At 37.1% G+C, this 14,268-nt stretch overlaps 1 protein-coding gene across 1 annotated transcript; it reads left to right on the top strand.

The window, feature by feature from the left end:
* The first annotated feature begins 11,946 nt into the window (after window positions 1–11,946).
* On the top strand, window positions 11,947–13,518 carry LOC132038610 (STOREKEEPER protein-like). Its single transcript, XM_059429267.1, has one exon. The coding sequence runs from the start codon at window positions 12,091–12,093 to the stop codon at window positions 13,327–13,329; it is 1,239 nt and encodes a 412-aa protein (XP_059285250.1). The 5' UTR covers window positions 11,947–12,090; the 3' UTR covers window positions 13,330–13,518.
* The last annotated feature ends 750 nt before the right edge of the window (window positions 13,519–14,268 follow it).

The following is a 14,268-nucleotide window of genomic DNA, read 5'->3' as shown; positions in this document are numbered from 1 at the left end:
TATATTCAAATAGATATCTTTTCATGTACCCTGTGGTACTTATCTCAGAAGTATTCTACTCAGATTCGACGTATTCATGTCATGCCTATGCTAGAGATTTATGAATACCTATGCTAGGATCATATTCTTATTAAACGACTAAAGTCTGTCGCATTCACATCGAGTTGCGCTTACATTCAAAGTCTAAGTCATACTCCTATCTCATATTACCATGGTGACATACGAACGTCTATGATTAAGTATCTAAGTATCCAAATCCTACCTGCGCTTAGTATTCAACCCTCATGTTGTAACAATCATGTTTTCGACATTCAGATCCCATGTTACGATATCCATGTTTACACGTATTCGTATCTCATGACAGTTTAGCACTCATGTATTCATGTCATCCAGTCTTCATGTATTTATGTCCCACGTCATGCTCCTCACGCCCAAATAATCATGTCATGTTCGTGTCTATTTCCAGTACTCATGTCATTCGTGCCTATGGATTTTCTTCCAAACCCCATGTATAGTAATCATGTAATGATTCAGCCAATATCCGTGTGTTCAAGCCAGCTCAGTATTTATGTTAGCTACATTCAAGATTCAGTAATCACGTTATGTCACATCATGCGTATTAAGATACCGTGTGAGTTATGTGTTGGTACTTTAGTTAGCTGGCAGGCGTTTGAGAAATGTCGTGAGGTTCCGAATTATGAAGGAAGTCCTGTTATAAATTTTGTAGATTCTAGAGTTAGTAGCGATTCTTAACCACTAGTCATAAATCAAGGACAAATGTTTCATGATTCACATTCATGTAGGTGTTACTCAATTTCATGTTCCCCATGCACATGTTTCCATGTAATCACGTATTCAATTCTCATGATCCATGACCATGTTCCCACGTAACCATGTCAAGCTCTTATGTTTTATGTCATGTTTCTTTCATGTTCATGTATTCAAGCCATGTCCAGCCATATTCTTAACCATGACCCATCATTCGAGGACGAATGATCCCAAGGAGGAGATATTGTAACACCCTGTACCTTTAACCTAAGCTTTGACCATGTTCCTAGACTTAGAAAATCAGATAAAGAATGTGAGAATTTGAAATTTCCTCTTCAGTTGTAAGATGGGGGTTTACGCCCATGAACAGTGACCGTATTTCAGTATACGGCCCGTATTTCAAGTCGTAAATTGGTACCAAAGATTTCTGAGCATTCTGGAATTTGGCATTTGGAGGTTACATTGTTAAATACGAGCCGTATTTTGAAATACGGCCCGTATTTCAAAACGTAATTGTAATTTAAGAAAACTCCCTTGATGAAAGTTGTAGAGCTTTGAAATACCTTTCCAACGGTATATTATGGGGGTCAAACGGACATCTGTGCAAAGAGTTATGGTTATTTTACTAAAGAGCCGTAGTGCAGTCCACACAGAATACGGACCGTATTTCAAAATACGGCCAGTATTTTACTGGGCGTAAAATTTAATTTTCCAGAACAATATATATTCGTCCATATCAGTTCAAATCATTATTTTTCATTCCTTTAAGCCCTAGAACGACCTCCTACCCTCTCCCATCATCAAGAACACCAAGGTAAGCCTACTCTAATTATTCCAAGTCAATTCTAATACATATCCTTGTAATCTAAACAAGAAATCATCATTCCTAACCTAGGGTTTTCAAGAAAACCCATCTCAAGGTTCAAGATTCAAGATTTTGGAAATCTTCTTCATAGTTCAAGTCTTTAATTCAAGTTTTGAAGCATCACCAGGTATGTAGGGTTGCTATCTACGTGTGGGAACATCATCGTTCTTCCCCACGCCTCTTCTTCCATAAAAGTATGAATCTTTACGAAAACTAGGGTTTTTAACCATGTTCAAGACAACCCTAGGTCCATGTCCCATGATTGTATTATGTATTGAATTATTATTAATTCTTCATTGAGTTCTTGATATTTCATTATGATTATTGAGAATCCGTCCGAAATCCATGAAAACCCATACTTTGCATCCCATGGGTTTCTACATGCAAGTTATGAATCATTATGTTATTTTCAAGAAAACACTCTACATGATTTACACGTTTTCATGCAAGTATATTATGTAACTATATTGTTCAAACCCATGTTTTACAAGCTATTTGATATGAAACCGTGTTTATGTTATATCACTTCAGAACATGCTTACAAGTTATTTCATGACACCATGTTACAAGTCATTTCATGAAACCATGTTACAAGTTAATTTCGTGAAATCATGATTACAAGTTATTTCACGAAAATCATGGGCTTCTTAGCCAACTATATCATGTTCATGTTTTTGGGATTTGCTTAGTTAACCGAGAAGGCTCAGTAAAGCCTGAAACTACGTAGCCACCGTAGGATAAGGGTTGTCAGCAATGAGGCAACGCCTTCATTATGTAGTTTGGATCCTTACATGCTTATTATTACTTAAATCTCATATCCCTGGCAAGGTGTGAGTGTTCTGCTGGTAGGACGCAAGTACCTGATCATGTTTTCAGTTATACTATAGCACTCCCCATGTTACAAGCAGTTATGTATACATGTATTTCCATTGATTTACTGTTTTCAGACTTTACTTATATGTATTCATGCTCATGTTCATGTCCAGGTTTTTAGTTTCACTTCTTATCATGTTATTTCATGTCCCATGTTATTTCTTTCAGTTGTTTTACATACCAGTACATTCAATGTGCCGACGTCCCCCTTCTATTGCCCGGAGGCCTGCATTTCACGATGCAGGTATTGATTGACAGATGCGAGATTTGCTCGTTAGGACATTGCTCGTATCAGCTTTTGGTGAGCCCCATCTCATTCGGGGCTGTGTCTTTACTTCTATTTACATCAGTTATGCATTTAAGGTATGCTGAGGGCTTTATCCCGGTGAACAGTTTAGTAGGCAGATTCGTGTCAAAGGTTTCATAGACTAGTCAGTTGTCAATATTCAGTTGAGTTAGTCTCAATGGCTACATTACCATAATTCCGCATTCAGGATATAATAATAATATTTTCAAACTTATGATTATTGAACTCCATGTCCGCTCTTCATAGACAAACTTGGGGTTTGCGATCCCAGGTAAGATCGGTTCAGGATCATGGGATCCTTTTCTATCAGAGAGGAAGGGCTATAGCACAAAATGTACTTCTAAGTAATTTCCCCATAGATCCTATATCTATCTATATGAAGAAGAAATCATGTAACGCAGGGGATTCTTATTTGTACAAATGGTACTTCGAGCGCATCTGGGGATCTTGTTAAAGCTCCAGGGAATCTAGTCATCAGTACCTATGTGACAGGTAAGCCAACCAATAAGAGAGATTTTCTATCTTGCCTAGGCTATTCGATAGCGTTCAGCCACTTGACTGTAAGGAGAGGGGCTGTTGCTGTGCTGCAGTTTCGCCGCTTGCATTGCAAGGGAAAATCACTTGAGCTTTTTCGCCTTTGCTCCTTCTTTCCGGAGCGCACTAACGGAAAACCTGAGAGAATTCTTAGCTGCTTTTTCACAATTCACGTATGTTTACTCTATATTCCGCATCAGTTCAAGTCCTATGTAGACTCAGCAAGTCATGTGGTTCACTCGGTCACATGCAGCAAGACACCGAGTGCCGTGTTACGCCCAGGCCATGGTTCGGGGCGTGACATGCACATAGGAGATGCATGGAATACCCAGTGCGGAAGTGTGAGAGGTTGGCTATGGATAGTTTCAGGAGGTAGAGATAGGCCGAATAAGTACTAGGGAGAAGTGTTAGGCAAGATATGGTATATTTGCATCTTACAGAGGGCATGACCTTAGGGGTTGTGGAGGACGCAGATTAAGGTAGAAGGTTAGTAGGTATGGAGCGTTGTCCCGTGTATCATTTCCGTACTAGTAGGCATAGTATTATCTTTGTAGTTCCTTGACCTTTGAGTTCCTGTTACTTTCTGTTGTCTCTTGTACTTCAATTACCGTATTAGATTACTGCATTTATTTTTTTATTTTTTTTGGTTTCTCATCTGGTGTCCGGTACTAGAATTGGGGCCTGACTAATCCGTATTCGTGTCGGGTACACCCACATTGGGGGGCTAAGCACTCCCTAACAAGGGTGACTCCGTACCAAGGGGCTCGAACTCGAGATCTCTTGGTTAAGGATGGAGTAGTACCAGTCATTACACCACAACCCTTGTTGGTGCTGCATTTATTGTTACTTATCTTCATAATGTTTATTTATAGTATTTTGCCATAGCTCCTTAAATTTCATCAATTTTTGTTTGACCTTTTTGTCATGCTTTCTCTTGAGCCGAGGATCTTTTGAATACAGCCTCCTACCTCCCAAGATAGGGGTAAGCTCTGCGTACATTCTACCCTCTCCAGACCCCCACTTCGTGGGATTACAGTGGGTATATTATTATTGTTGTTGTTGTATAATATTTGGACCAAAGTTACCAAAAGTCTATTGAACTTACAAGCTATAGTCTAGCTCCACCTCAGGACATGAAAGGAATAGAAGTTATGAATATTATTAATTTATTATGAATAAAAATTATGGAGATGAAGGTATGAGTCATGAGCTCTTAAAGATAAGAAAAATGAAAAAATTGCGTTCTCTTCGTAATTCTTAATTTCGCAATTGAATGGCTCTTGTATGTGATATCTGATTGTGAAACTCCATTTTTAAGCTCTAACTTTGCTAAGTTTTAATTAAACACTAGAGACAGAGGAACTAACAAAAGTTTATACATCTGATTTTGGAACAATCTCCCTTTGTACTCTCTATATTTTGTAGGACATCTTATATTCTAATAATAATATAAGGTATCGCAGTACTCACCATCACTATAACTCTCTAGCTCAAATTCAAAATTTAAAAATATTTTTGAAATGACACTTAATAAGTGCACGTCAAATATATATAATATAGCTTTTTTTTAAGGCCAAAGTCATAGATAGACCCTCCAACTTGTCCATATTTTTCACTTGGACCCCTCAACCGAGCCGCGTACCGTATGAACCCTTCAAGACTGCCTTTACTGTGCCACTTTGACCCGTCGGTCCAGCTGGTCACAGCGCGTGCAGTTGACGAATTTTTCACGCGTGAAGCACTGAAAACACGCCGAGCTGGACAAAAATAACGGTCATTTGGACCCAGCAACGGTTATATTTGTCCCCACCCACTTTTAAATATATCCTCTTCTTCCCCAATTCATAATATTAAACCCTAAATACTAACACCATCATCGCTCCAAATTTTTTTAATTTTCAAATCAAATTAATTGATGTGTCATTAATTTTTTCTAATCTATCTCTCTTGTTTGCTTTTACTCTTGCTTCAATAATGGCTAACATTTCAAGAATCGAGTTTTGCCGATGTGGGCGTATTTGCGAATTGAAAATTTCATGGAGTCCAAATAATCCCGGAAGGAGATTTTTTTCGTGCCCAATTGATGAGGTAAGCGTATACTTGTTATGGGTTATTTCATTACTTAATTCTTCCTTGTAATTGATTCAAAAAGCTTTTTCTTTTTATTCTTTGAAGACTAGAGGTGGATGTAATTACTTCAATTGGTACGAACCAAGACATCCCGAGCAAGCAAATAAAGTCATTTATGGGTTGTTGAAGAGGGTTAAAGCTTTTGAGGAAGAAAAGGCTCGTGCAAGACGAACTAGGAAGAAGTTGGTGTTTGGTGTCGTGTTGTTGTTTGCAATTTGGTTCCTGTTTTGGAATTGTAGTCGATGAAGTTTAGTAGTAATTATAGTAGGTTAAATTGCACTGCATTTTGATGTATAAGGGACAGTTTTATGGACAGTTTAAGGGACAGTTTTATAGACAGTTTAAGGGACAGTTTGGACTATTTTAGGGAGTATATTATGATATAGGTTAGTCTCACAAAGTTGGCCAAATTTTGTGATTTTGTGTAATTGTATATGGCCACAATTTTATGAATCGAATGAATATATATTTGGATACTAACATAAATCAAAACCATACGTCATTAAGTAAACGAAAACAAAACAAAACAAAACAAAACAAACCAAACTTGATTTTTTATAAAAAGAAATAGACGACCTAATCAACATCTATGATCTCCGGCTCCTCCACTTTAGTGACAATGAAGTAGAGGCGATCCTCTAGATCACAAACTTGAAAACGCAACTCATCCCCTTCCTTAGGCCTTTTGCATCAACAAACTCTTTCCATCCATTGTTGAGGCGCGCCTTTCGACCGATCTTGTATTTCATTTTGAAAGCGCCTTTGTCGTATAAAACAACGGCTTCTTTGTCAACTTGTGGAAGAACATCCATAGTTGGAAGAATCTACACAAACAAGTAGTATTAAAAGCAATAATAAAACAATGGTAAACAAAAACTAAAAAATAAGAACTTACGAAACCATCGTTTTGTATATAGGATTTGGTCAATGTTTTCTCAAACCAAGCAATAGTGTAATGTTGGATAGGTGGCATTTTGTTTGAGAGACTATGAGTGAATTCGTTTGTGAGCTTGTTGGATAGTAAAATGGAAGACTATGGAGGTAATTTATATAGGGTTAATACAACCAACCAACCACTATATTTAATAAATTCAACCATTCAATTACTCCAACTAATTCATTCAACCATTCAATTACTCTTCATTCAACCATTCAATTAATTCATTCAAACCCTATCCAACTACCATTTAACTAATCAAAAAAATTGTTACATTTAATAGAAGTACTTGGCTACAACTGCCAAATTGTTACTAATCAAAATCGGCTAGCCATACATGCAAAATAACAGTTTCATGCAAAGGACATAAAACACATAAAAATACTTGGCTAAAACTGCCAAATTGTTTCACAATACATTCAGAACTAAATTGTTTGAACAGACATTCAGAATTGCCAAATTGGCTTCTTCCTTGCTTCTGGTTGGGTAGAAGGCTTGTTGGTGGTTATATTTCTCCTGTTTCTAGACTGCTGCTGTAGCTGTGTGGTTGTGACAGCACTTTTACCTTTGAACTTCAGACCAGGAGGTTTAAATCCAAGATCAATGTTGACGTACCGCATCGTTCCTCATAGTCCCATGCCTCACGCTCTCTCTCTCTCTCTCACTTGAACTACCAGGCCTAATTGACACAAAAATAAATTAGATTAACTTAACAAAGTGGTAAATGCTAGATTGTAAACATTGAATCCTTACATTAATGACAGTTCTTCCAGTTGTTGGGTTTATGTAGCATCCAAGGCCTGCATTTTTAGGCCTTTTCTGTGCAGAACTTGATTGACCACTTCCTCTACCCCTTTTCAACCCAACTGATTCACCACTTCCTGTAGGCCTTTTCTGTGCAGAGCTTGATTCACCACTTCCTCTAGGCATTTTTTGTGCAGCTTGATTGACCACTTCCTCTACCACTTCCACCCTAGAAGTAAAATTAAATGTTAGGAGCGAGTTCTTAATAATAAGGTATTAAAACTAAAATAAATCAACAAACAAACGCATACCTTTGTTATTGGACAAGACTTTTTGTTATGGCCTAGTTGGTGACATGTTGAACATGTCATCTTCACACCTTTCTTGGACAGCTTGCCATACTTCTTTCTTGGTTCATCTTTATCCTTCCTTCTTTTTTTCTTTGGCACCGCTGTGCATTACTTTTGGTGCTGGAGGTTCAATCTTCATGTTATTAGTCTTAGGCCACATCTTCATGTTGGGCAGTGGGTCAAGAAAGTATGAATATGCCTTCATAAATGTCTCCTTTCTATACCAATGTTCCACATGATTATATGGTTCATCCCCTAGATGGTAGAATGCACATATTGCATGTTGGCAGGGGATTCCTCTTAACTCCACATTTACAAGTGCATGTCTTGTTCCACAAGTGTACAATGAACCTATATTCATATTCCTTGATCTCAAACCCTTCTAGCCCATTCCACAACACTTCACATTTGTTAAACGACTTCTTGTTTTCTTCAACATCACCCTTGCCATAGGTGAAATATCGGTAATCCATGTCTCAAAGAAATCTTCTCATTTCAACATGCCTAGTCATTACTTTATGCCTAATCTCTTCTAGCATGGTAATGATAGACTTATGCCTAGCTGCTAATATCCAGGAATTAAAGGTCTCACACATATTGTTTTCAACTACATCACAGTTAGAGTGTTCCCTAAAATAGGCTCTACACCAGTGCTCTTTGTTAAATTGCAATAAATCTTCACAAATGTCTTTTCCAAGTTTATCTAATTTTGTAAGTTCTTCTTTCAACTTTACCTCAAATGATGCTTTAGAGACCCTCCAGAATTGTTTTCTTCTTTCTTCACCTTTCCAATCTTTCTGCCAATTAGCCCATATGGGTCTAGCACATTTTCTATGCTCAGCATTTGGTAAAAGATTTAGAAGTGTGCTCAACAATCCCTAAAATACAACACAACAAGTACAGTTAGTATATATGCAAAAAAAAAACAAGGTTAACAATGCAAAAAAAAGTTAAAAAAAGTTAGTAAAATTACCTTTTGCATGTCCGACATTCTTGTAATTCCATCTCAATTCCCCAAATCATTGATTAAGTTGAATAAACCATGTCCATGACTTTTTTGACTCATTGTCAATGACGCAAAGCAATGGGAAACATCTGCAGCTCGATTCCATTTTTTCAACGACCACCAAAAGTTCACCCTTACATGCACCTTTTGAAGCAACCATCAAACCCAATAATTTTCCGCATCCCTCCAACTTGACCCCTTTTCATTGCATCAAAACAAACATAAAAATACTTAAACAAATTCACTCCAGGCTGACTTTCCCTGTCTGTTTTCACTATGCAAGTGTTACCAGGATTACTCAAAATGATTTGTTCTGCATAATCACAAATTCTTGCAAACTCCTCCTTCCAATCCCCCATAAACTTATTAAGCACTATTTGTTTTGCCCTATGACATATAGTTCTACCAACATACAACCCTAGCTGGTCTCTAACCAAGTCCTGAATTTTCCAAATTCTAATAGTAGGTTGAGAAGTGATCCTATCCCTAAATCTGTTGGATATGAACTTAGCATTGCACATCTTATTCTTGTTAAGTGGAGTGCACTTGTGAATTGGATGGTAAGTTTTCACCATAAAATCTGATTTTTTATCAACACTAGCATACAACCTCCGATTACAAATCTTGGACTTACACCTACATCTCACCTTCTTCTGCTCATTTGGTTTAAGTTTCAACCGAACACCAGTATTCAACAACATAATTAGCACGCCTTTCTAAATACCTCGGCATTCTCAAATACCATGCCTAGCTCAAAAATACTAACCACACAATCCGGATCATACCTTAATTTGTTGCTCTTCCTTCTAGTTGGCAAGTCAACACCGGTTAAAGATCACATCCGATTCATCATACGAATCTTCACTATACTCTTGAGAGAACTATCAATATCGCTCGTCCCTGCTAAGCATCCATTGTATTTGGAGGCCTTGTTCTTTCCAATATCTTCAAAACCTCTATCTATTTTTCCTCACCTAGGGGTACCTCAAAAAGGACGAGCGAGTTCCTTTCTCCTTGGTATTTGCTTCTTCGGTTACTTCTCCTTTCATTCCTCGAAAGAAATTAACTCTTCATCACCTTCACTATCATCTTCATCGGTATTTTATCCGGATCGACTCATACTAGCCAAAAATGAGTCTCCGTCATCGGTTTGTTCATTATTCACTTCTCTTCAACTTCACGGTTGACCCTCTCTCTTCGACATTAGGAACATTTACAGACCCTCTCTCTTCAACCTCTTCAACACTAGGAGCATTTACGTACCGCTTCTTCTCTTTCTTTAGGGTTTTCTATGTTTTCTCCGGCCCCAGTATTTATATCACTGTCAAAAGCCACATATGTTTCCTAGATGCATCGTTTACCTCTAACCCACAAATAAGTCCGATGGGCCCACATCTTCCACCACCTCGGGGTTTTCACACACATGTGAAATATAAAAATGTAACACATCACCAACTTTCAAACCACTCACAATATTTAACAATTCTCCATCGGTCATCACTTGGACGAAAGTTTTACTTATCAAGTCAAAGTAAAAAAGAAACCACCCACTAAATTATATCCAAATTTTTTGGTATAAAACAATAGCTCGAATAAAGAGAAATGGTCTTTATCAATATCAGCAATTACAACATCCTTCTCATCAACATATATGGGGTTCGGGCCCATTGTAAAGTTACCACGATGGTGAAAATGGACCTCAATAATATCTGACATATCTACTATTTAATATTGTCAATCGTTTTAAAAAACCCTAATTTTGCACGGAATAACAACAATACCATCCACTAAATATTTTGACAATAATAAAAGGCTAAAGCAAAAGTTACCTTCTTAAAGAAATGGAATGAACGAAATGCACAAAGACAAAACCTTCAAAACCCAGAAAAACTATGACTCCAACACACAAAATCAACCATTTGAAAACGATGAACTTAGGGTTTATTTTGGGGGTAACGAACAACGTATGCGCTAGAATTGGGCGGAAGTTTAAACACTGTGTCGAATTCTACAGTCGAAATAGATGAATTTAGGGTTTGAATTAGCATGAATTTCAGACCGTGAAGTGTTGAGGAAGAGAAATGGACTTTGATGGAGGGAAAATGATCGGGTACCGATATGGTTGGGTATATTAACGGGTTCAATGGGTTTTAAGTGGGTTGGCCCGTGCGTATGTGGCATTGTAATTGACATGGCAACATTTAATTGGGAGGCTTATACACGTAGGCGGCGCGTGCCAACACGTAATTCTTTAAATGACCGAATGACCGACAGTCAAAGTGGCACAAAGAAAGCGATCTTGAAGGTTTCATACGGTACGCGGCTCGGTTGAGGGGTCCAAGTGGAAAATATGGACAAGTTGGAGGGTCTATCTATGACTTTGGCCTTTTTTTAATATGTTTCCGATTAGTAGATTTAGCATGTATGAATTGGTATTTGGATCAAATACATATGTATTTACAATTGCAAATTAATTAGTAGTAATATATATTTAATCTCGTATAGAATATTTGAAAGCAAATAAATACATCTTACATCTCGTTCGTGTAGACGATAGTAAATCAATAAGGTATCCATTAAATCTAAAAATGAACTAACAGAATCTTATAATATAAAAGTCTTACATCTCGTTCAAGTAGCCAATACTAAATCAATTAAGGTGCTCATTAAATCTAAAAATGAATTAACAAAATCTTGTTTTATAACAGTCTTACATCTCGTTCGAGTAGACAATACTAAATCAATTAAGGTGCCAATTTACTAAATCAATTAAGGTGCCAATTAAATCTAAAAATAAATTAACAGAATCTTATTTTATGAAAGTCTTATATCTCGTTCGAGTAGACGAAACTAAATCAATTAAGATGCCCATAAAATCTAAAACTGAATAGACGGAATCACGTTTACCAAAATTTTATACTCACCGATATAAGATGCATGCAACATGTCATGACTAGTCGTAAAACTCACGTGGATTAGCTCCCGTTTCGTCATAAATTTTGGAAGCTTTTTCAAAAAAAGAAATTTGAAAACATTGTTTGTCAGAAGAACTTGTTCAGTTTTTGAAAAAATTTAAAGGAACATTTTCAAGTTCCAAAAATTTGTTTAGACCAAATTTTGGTGAAAGTTTTCTTCCATTCAAAAATTTTAACTTTTTTTTTCAAGTAAAATACATATCTAAACACAACATTAAATTTCAAAAATCATTTTTCAACACAATTTCAAAAACTTATTTTTTCAAGTTTCACAATTCTATGACCAAACACTAGCTAGATATATGTATGAAAGTAACTTTTCGTGTTTGAGCTCCGGCTACGAAAAAATTCTTCGTAGAGACCGCTTTTCCCGAATGACCCATACGCAGTGCGAATTCATATCTAATCAAGCTCCCATACGTATAGCGGACACCAAATAAAAATCCAAAGAAAAAAATTAAAGTAACTTTGGAATCCTAGGAGTGGCAATACATATAAATTGAAAACCCTACACCCCACAAACCATTTGTCTTAACCTCAAGGCTTTAGACTCACCAAAAACACAGCTGACGGCCAATTAGTCTCTCTTCTTCTTGAAACAATGGCTCCCAAAAACAAATCTCGGTTAGTAGATCAACCTCCTTCTGCATCTTCTTCTGAAGAACAAGAACAAGTTGAAGAATCCCAAGAAGAAGAAGAATCTGGAGGAGAAGAAGAAAGTGAAGAAGAAAGCGAAGAAGAACAAGAACAAGAACCCAAAACAGTTGAAAAGAAACCTCAAACAACTCAAAAACCTGTCCAAACCCCAACAAAACCACAATCTTCATCTTCCTCTGAAAACCCAAACGGGTCAGGATCCGAATCTGAAGCTGAATCCGGGTCGGGTCAATCCCAACCATCCCCATCTCTATCAGCCTTCACTGTCAAACAACATGTTCCTTCAAAACAACCAACCCCATCAAAACCATCAACAAAAAGACCCCAAGAAACCAAAGAAAAAGACTCAAAAAGGAACAAAAAACCCAAGATTCAAGAAGAAGAGGAGAAAAAATCAGCTACAACACCTATTAGGCTATGGAGTGATGAAGATCAGGTTGCTGTACTTAAAGGTATGGTTGAATTCAAGAACCAAAAAGGTACTGAACCAAATTCAGATATGTCTGCTTTTCATGATTTTATTAAAGGGAAGTTGCAAGCTGAAGTTTCAAAGAGTCAATTGAGTGATAAGTTAAGGAGGTTAAAGAAGAAATTTTTAACTAATGTGAAAGATGGTGAGGAACCTGTTTTCTTTAAGCCTAACGATAATTTAGTGTTTGAGTATTCAAAGAAGATTTGGGGTGGTGGTAAGAGTGATAATGTTGGAAGTAGTAATGGTGTTATTAAGGAGAATGTTAAGAATAGTACTGATGGCAGAGCTAAAAAGACGGTCGAGGTTAAAAAGAGTGTTGAACCTAAGAAAAGTGGTAAAGTTAGTAACGTTAAGAAGCCAAAAGATGATGAGAAAGAGAAACATAAGGAAGAAGAGAAAGAGAAACAGGTTGCTGTGAAAGAGGTAGTTAAGGAGGATAATGTAGTAAAGGGTGATGATCAACAGGATTTTCAGGCTAAGTATCCACGTTTGGCTGCGTCAGTTGATGGTATGGCCGACTTGTCTTTGAGGTATCCGAACGCTGCAAATATGTTGAAGGAGAACATGAGTTTGCTTGCTAGTGATAAGGCTAAGGTGTTGGAGGAAAAGTGGAAGAAACTGGAGGAGGATGAAGCTGATTTAATGGTGAAGCGTTTAGATTTGATTTCCGAGCATTACAGGATGGTGGTTGATGCAATGAGAGGTAACTAGATGTTGATGGTTCATGTTTGCACTGATTCATGTGGAGTTCTTGGATTTTGTTTCAATATTCTTGTCTCTGGAGACGTTTTCTTCTCATGTTAATGACTTATTATTAATGCTGCAAGTTAGATTTTCTTTTTCAGGTTAATCGTACATGTTATTGCTTTTTTAGTTTTACTAGTAAAATGGTTTGTATGAGATCCGTGTGTTGCTTCTTTTATTTGTTGGAGTGGGATGGGGATGTGAGTGGCTCTATAAAGGGTTTGCAATGAAATGCCTTTACATTCCTATCATCTTGTACACCATATATTGCACCATGTGTCTTATAATGCCCTGTATGGTGGAAGCAAGCTTAGGAACAAGATAAATTTGGGAGGATTATTGACTATTGAATGTCTGGAGATAGTCTGGTTCATCCTCTTTTATATATCATTTCCGATTCCAAATGAAAATATACCTAAATGCCATCTTTCTCAGGTTTTACAGCTTGTATTGTCCTTGGCCCACTTGTTATCTCCTTGCAATGTTGATTGGTTTGTGAACTTGATGTTGATTCACTTTGTTCTCAATTGTTGTTCTCCCTCAGTTGCTGGCCATGCCGGCTTATCATACCAGTTAATTGATTGGGGGTGGGGTGTTGGGGGAAGGTTGTATCTCTTTTCTTTTACCTCGTGGTCGACCTGCCATACGTTTAAAAAAAATGATTTTTGAGAAGCATGCATGTAGACAGTAGGAAGGAAATTGCTTGTAAAATTTGTGGAATTTTTTGTTAGTACTTTTCATCGTCCCTCCAAGGTTCAGGCATATCCTTCATTAATAAATCTTAATTTTCTGCGATAGTTACGGTTCCTCTGGATACTTCCCGGCTAGACTGTTGTCTAACCCTAGAGGTTTTAAGTCCTGTAATAAATCTAAAAGAACTTAGATCATAATAGGAAATTGTCTTAC

This window comes from Lycium ferocissimum, chromosome 11 (assembly GCF_029784015.1).
Source record: "Lycium ferocissimum isolate CSIRO_LF1 chromosome 11, AGI_CSIRO_Lferr_CH_V1, whole genome shotgun sequence".
In the NCBI taxonomy this organism is placed as follows: domain Eukaryota; kingdom Viridiplantae; phylum Streptophyta; class Magnoliopsida; order Solanales; family Solanaceae; genus Lycium; species Lycium ferocissimum.
This window is presented reverse-complemented; position numbering and strand designations above follow the sequence as displayed.

Excerpts from the sequence above, each read along its gene's own strand:
- LOC132038610 (XM_059429267.1), top strand. The coding sequence starts at position 12,091 with ATGGCTCCCAAAAACAAATCTCGGTTAGTAGATCAACCTCCTTCTGCA.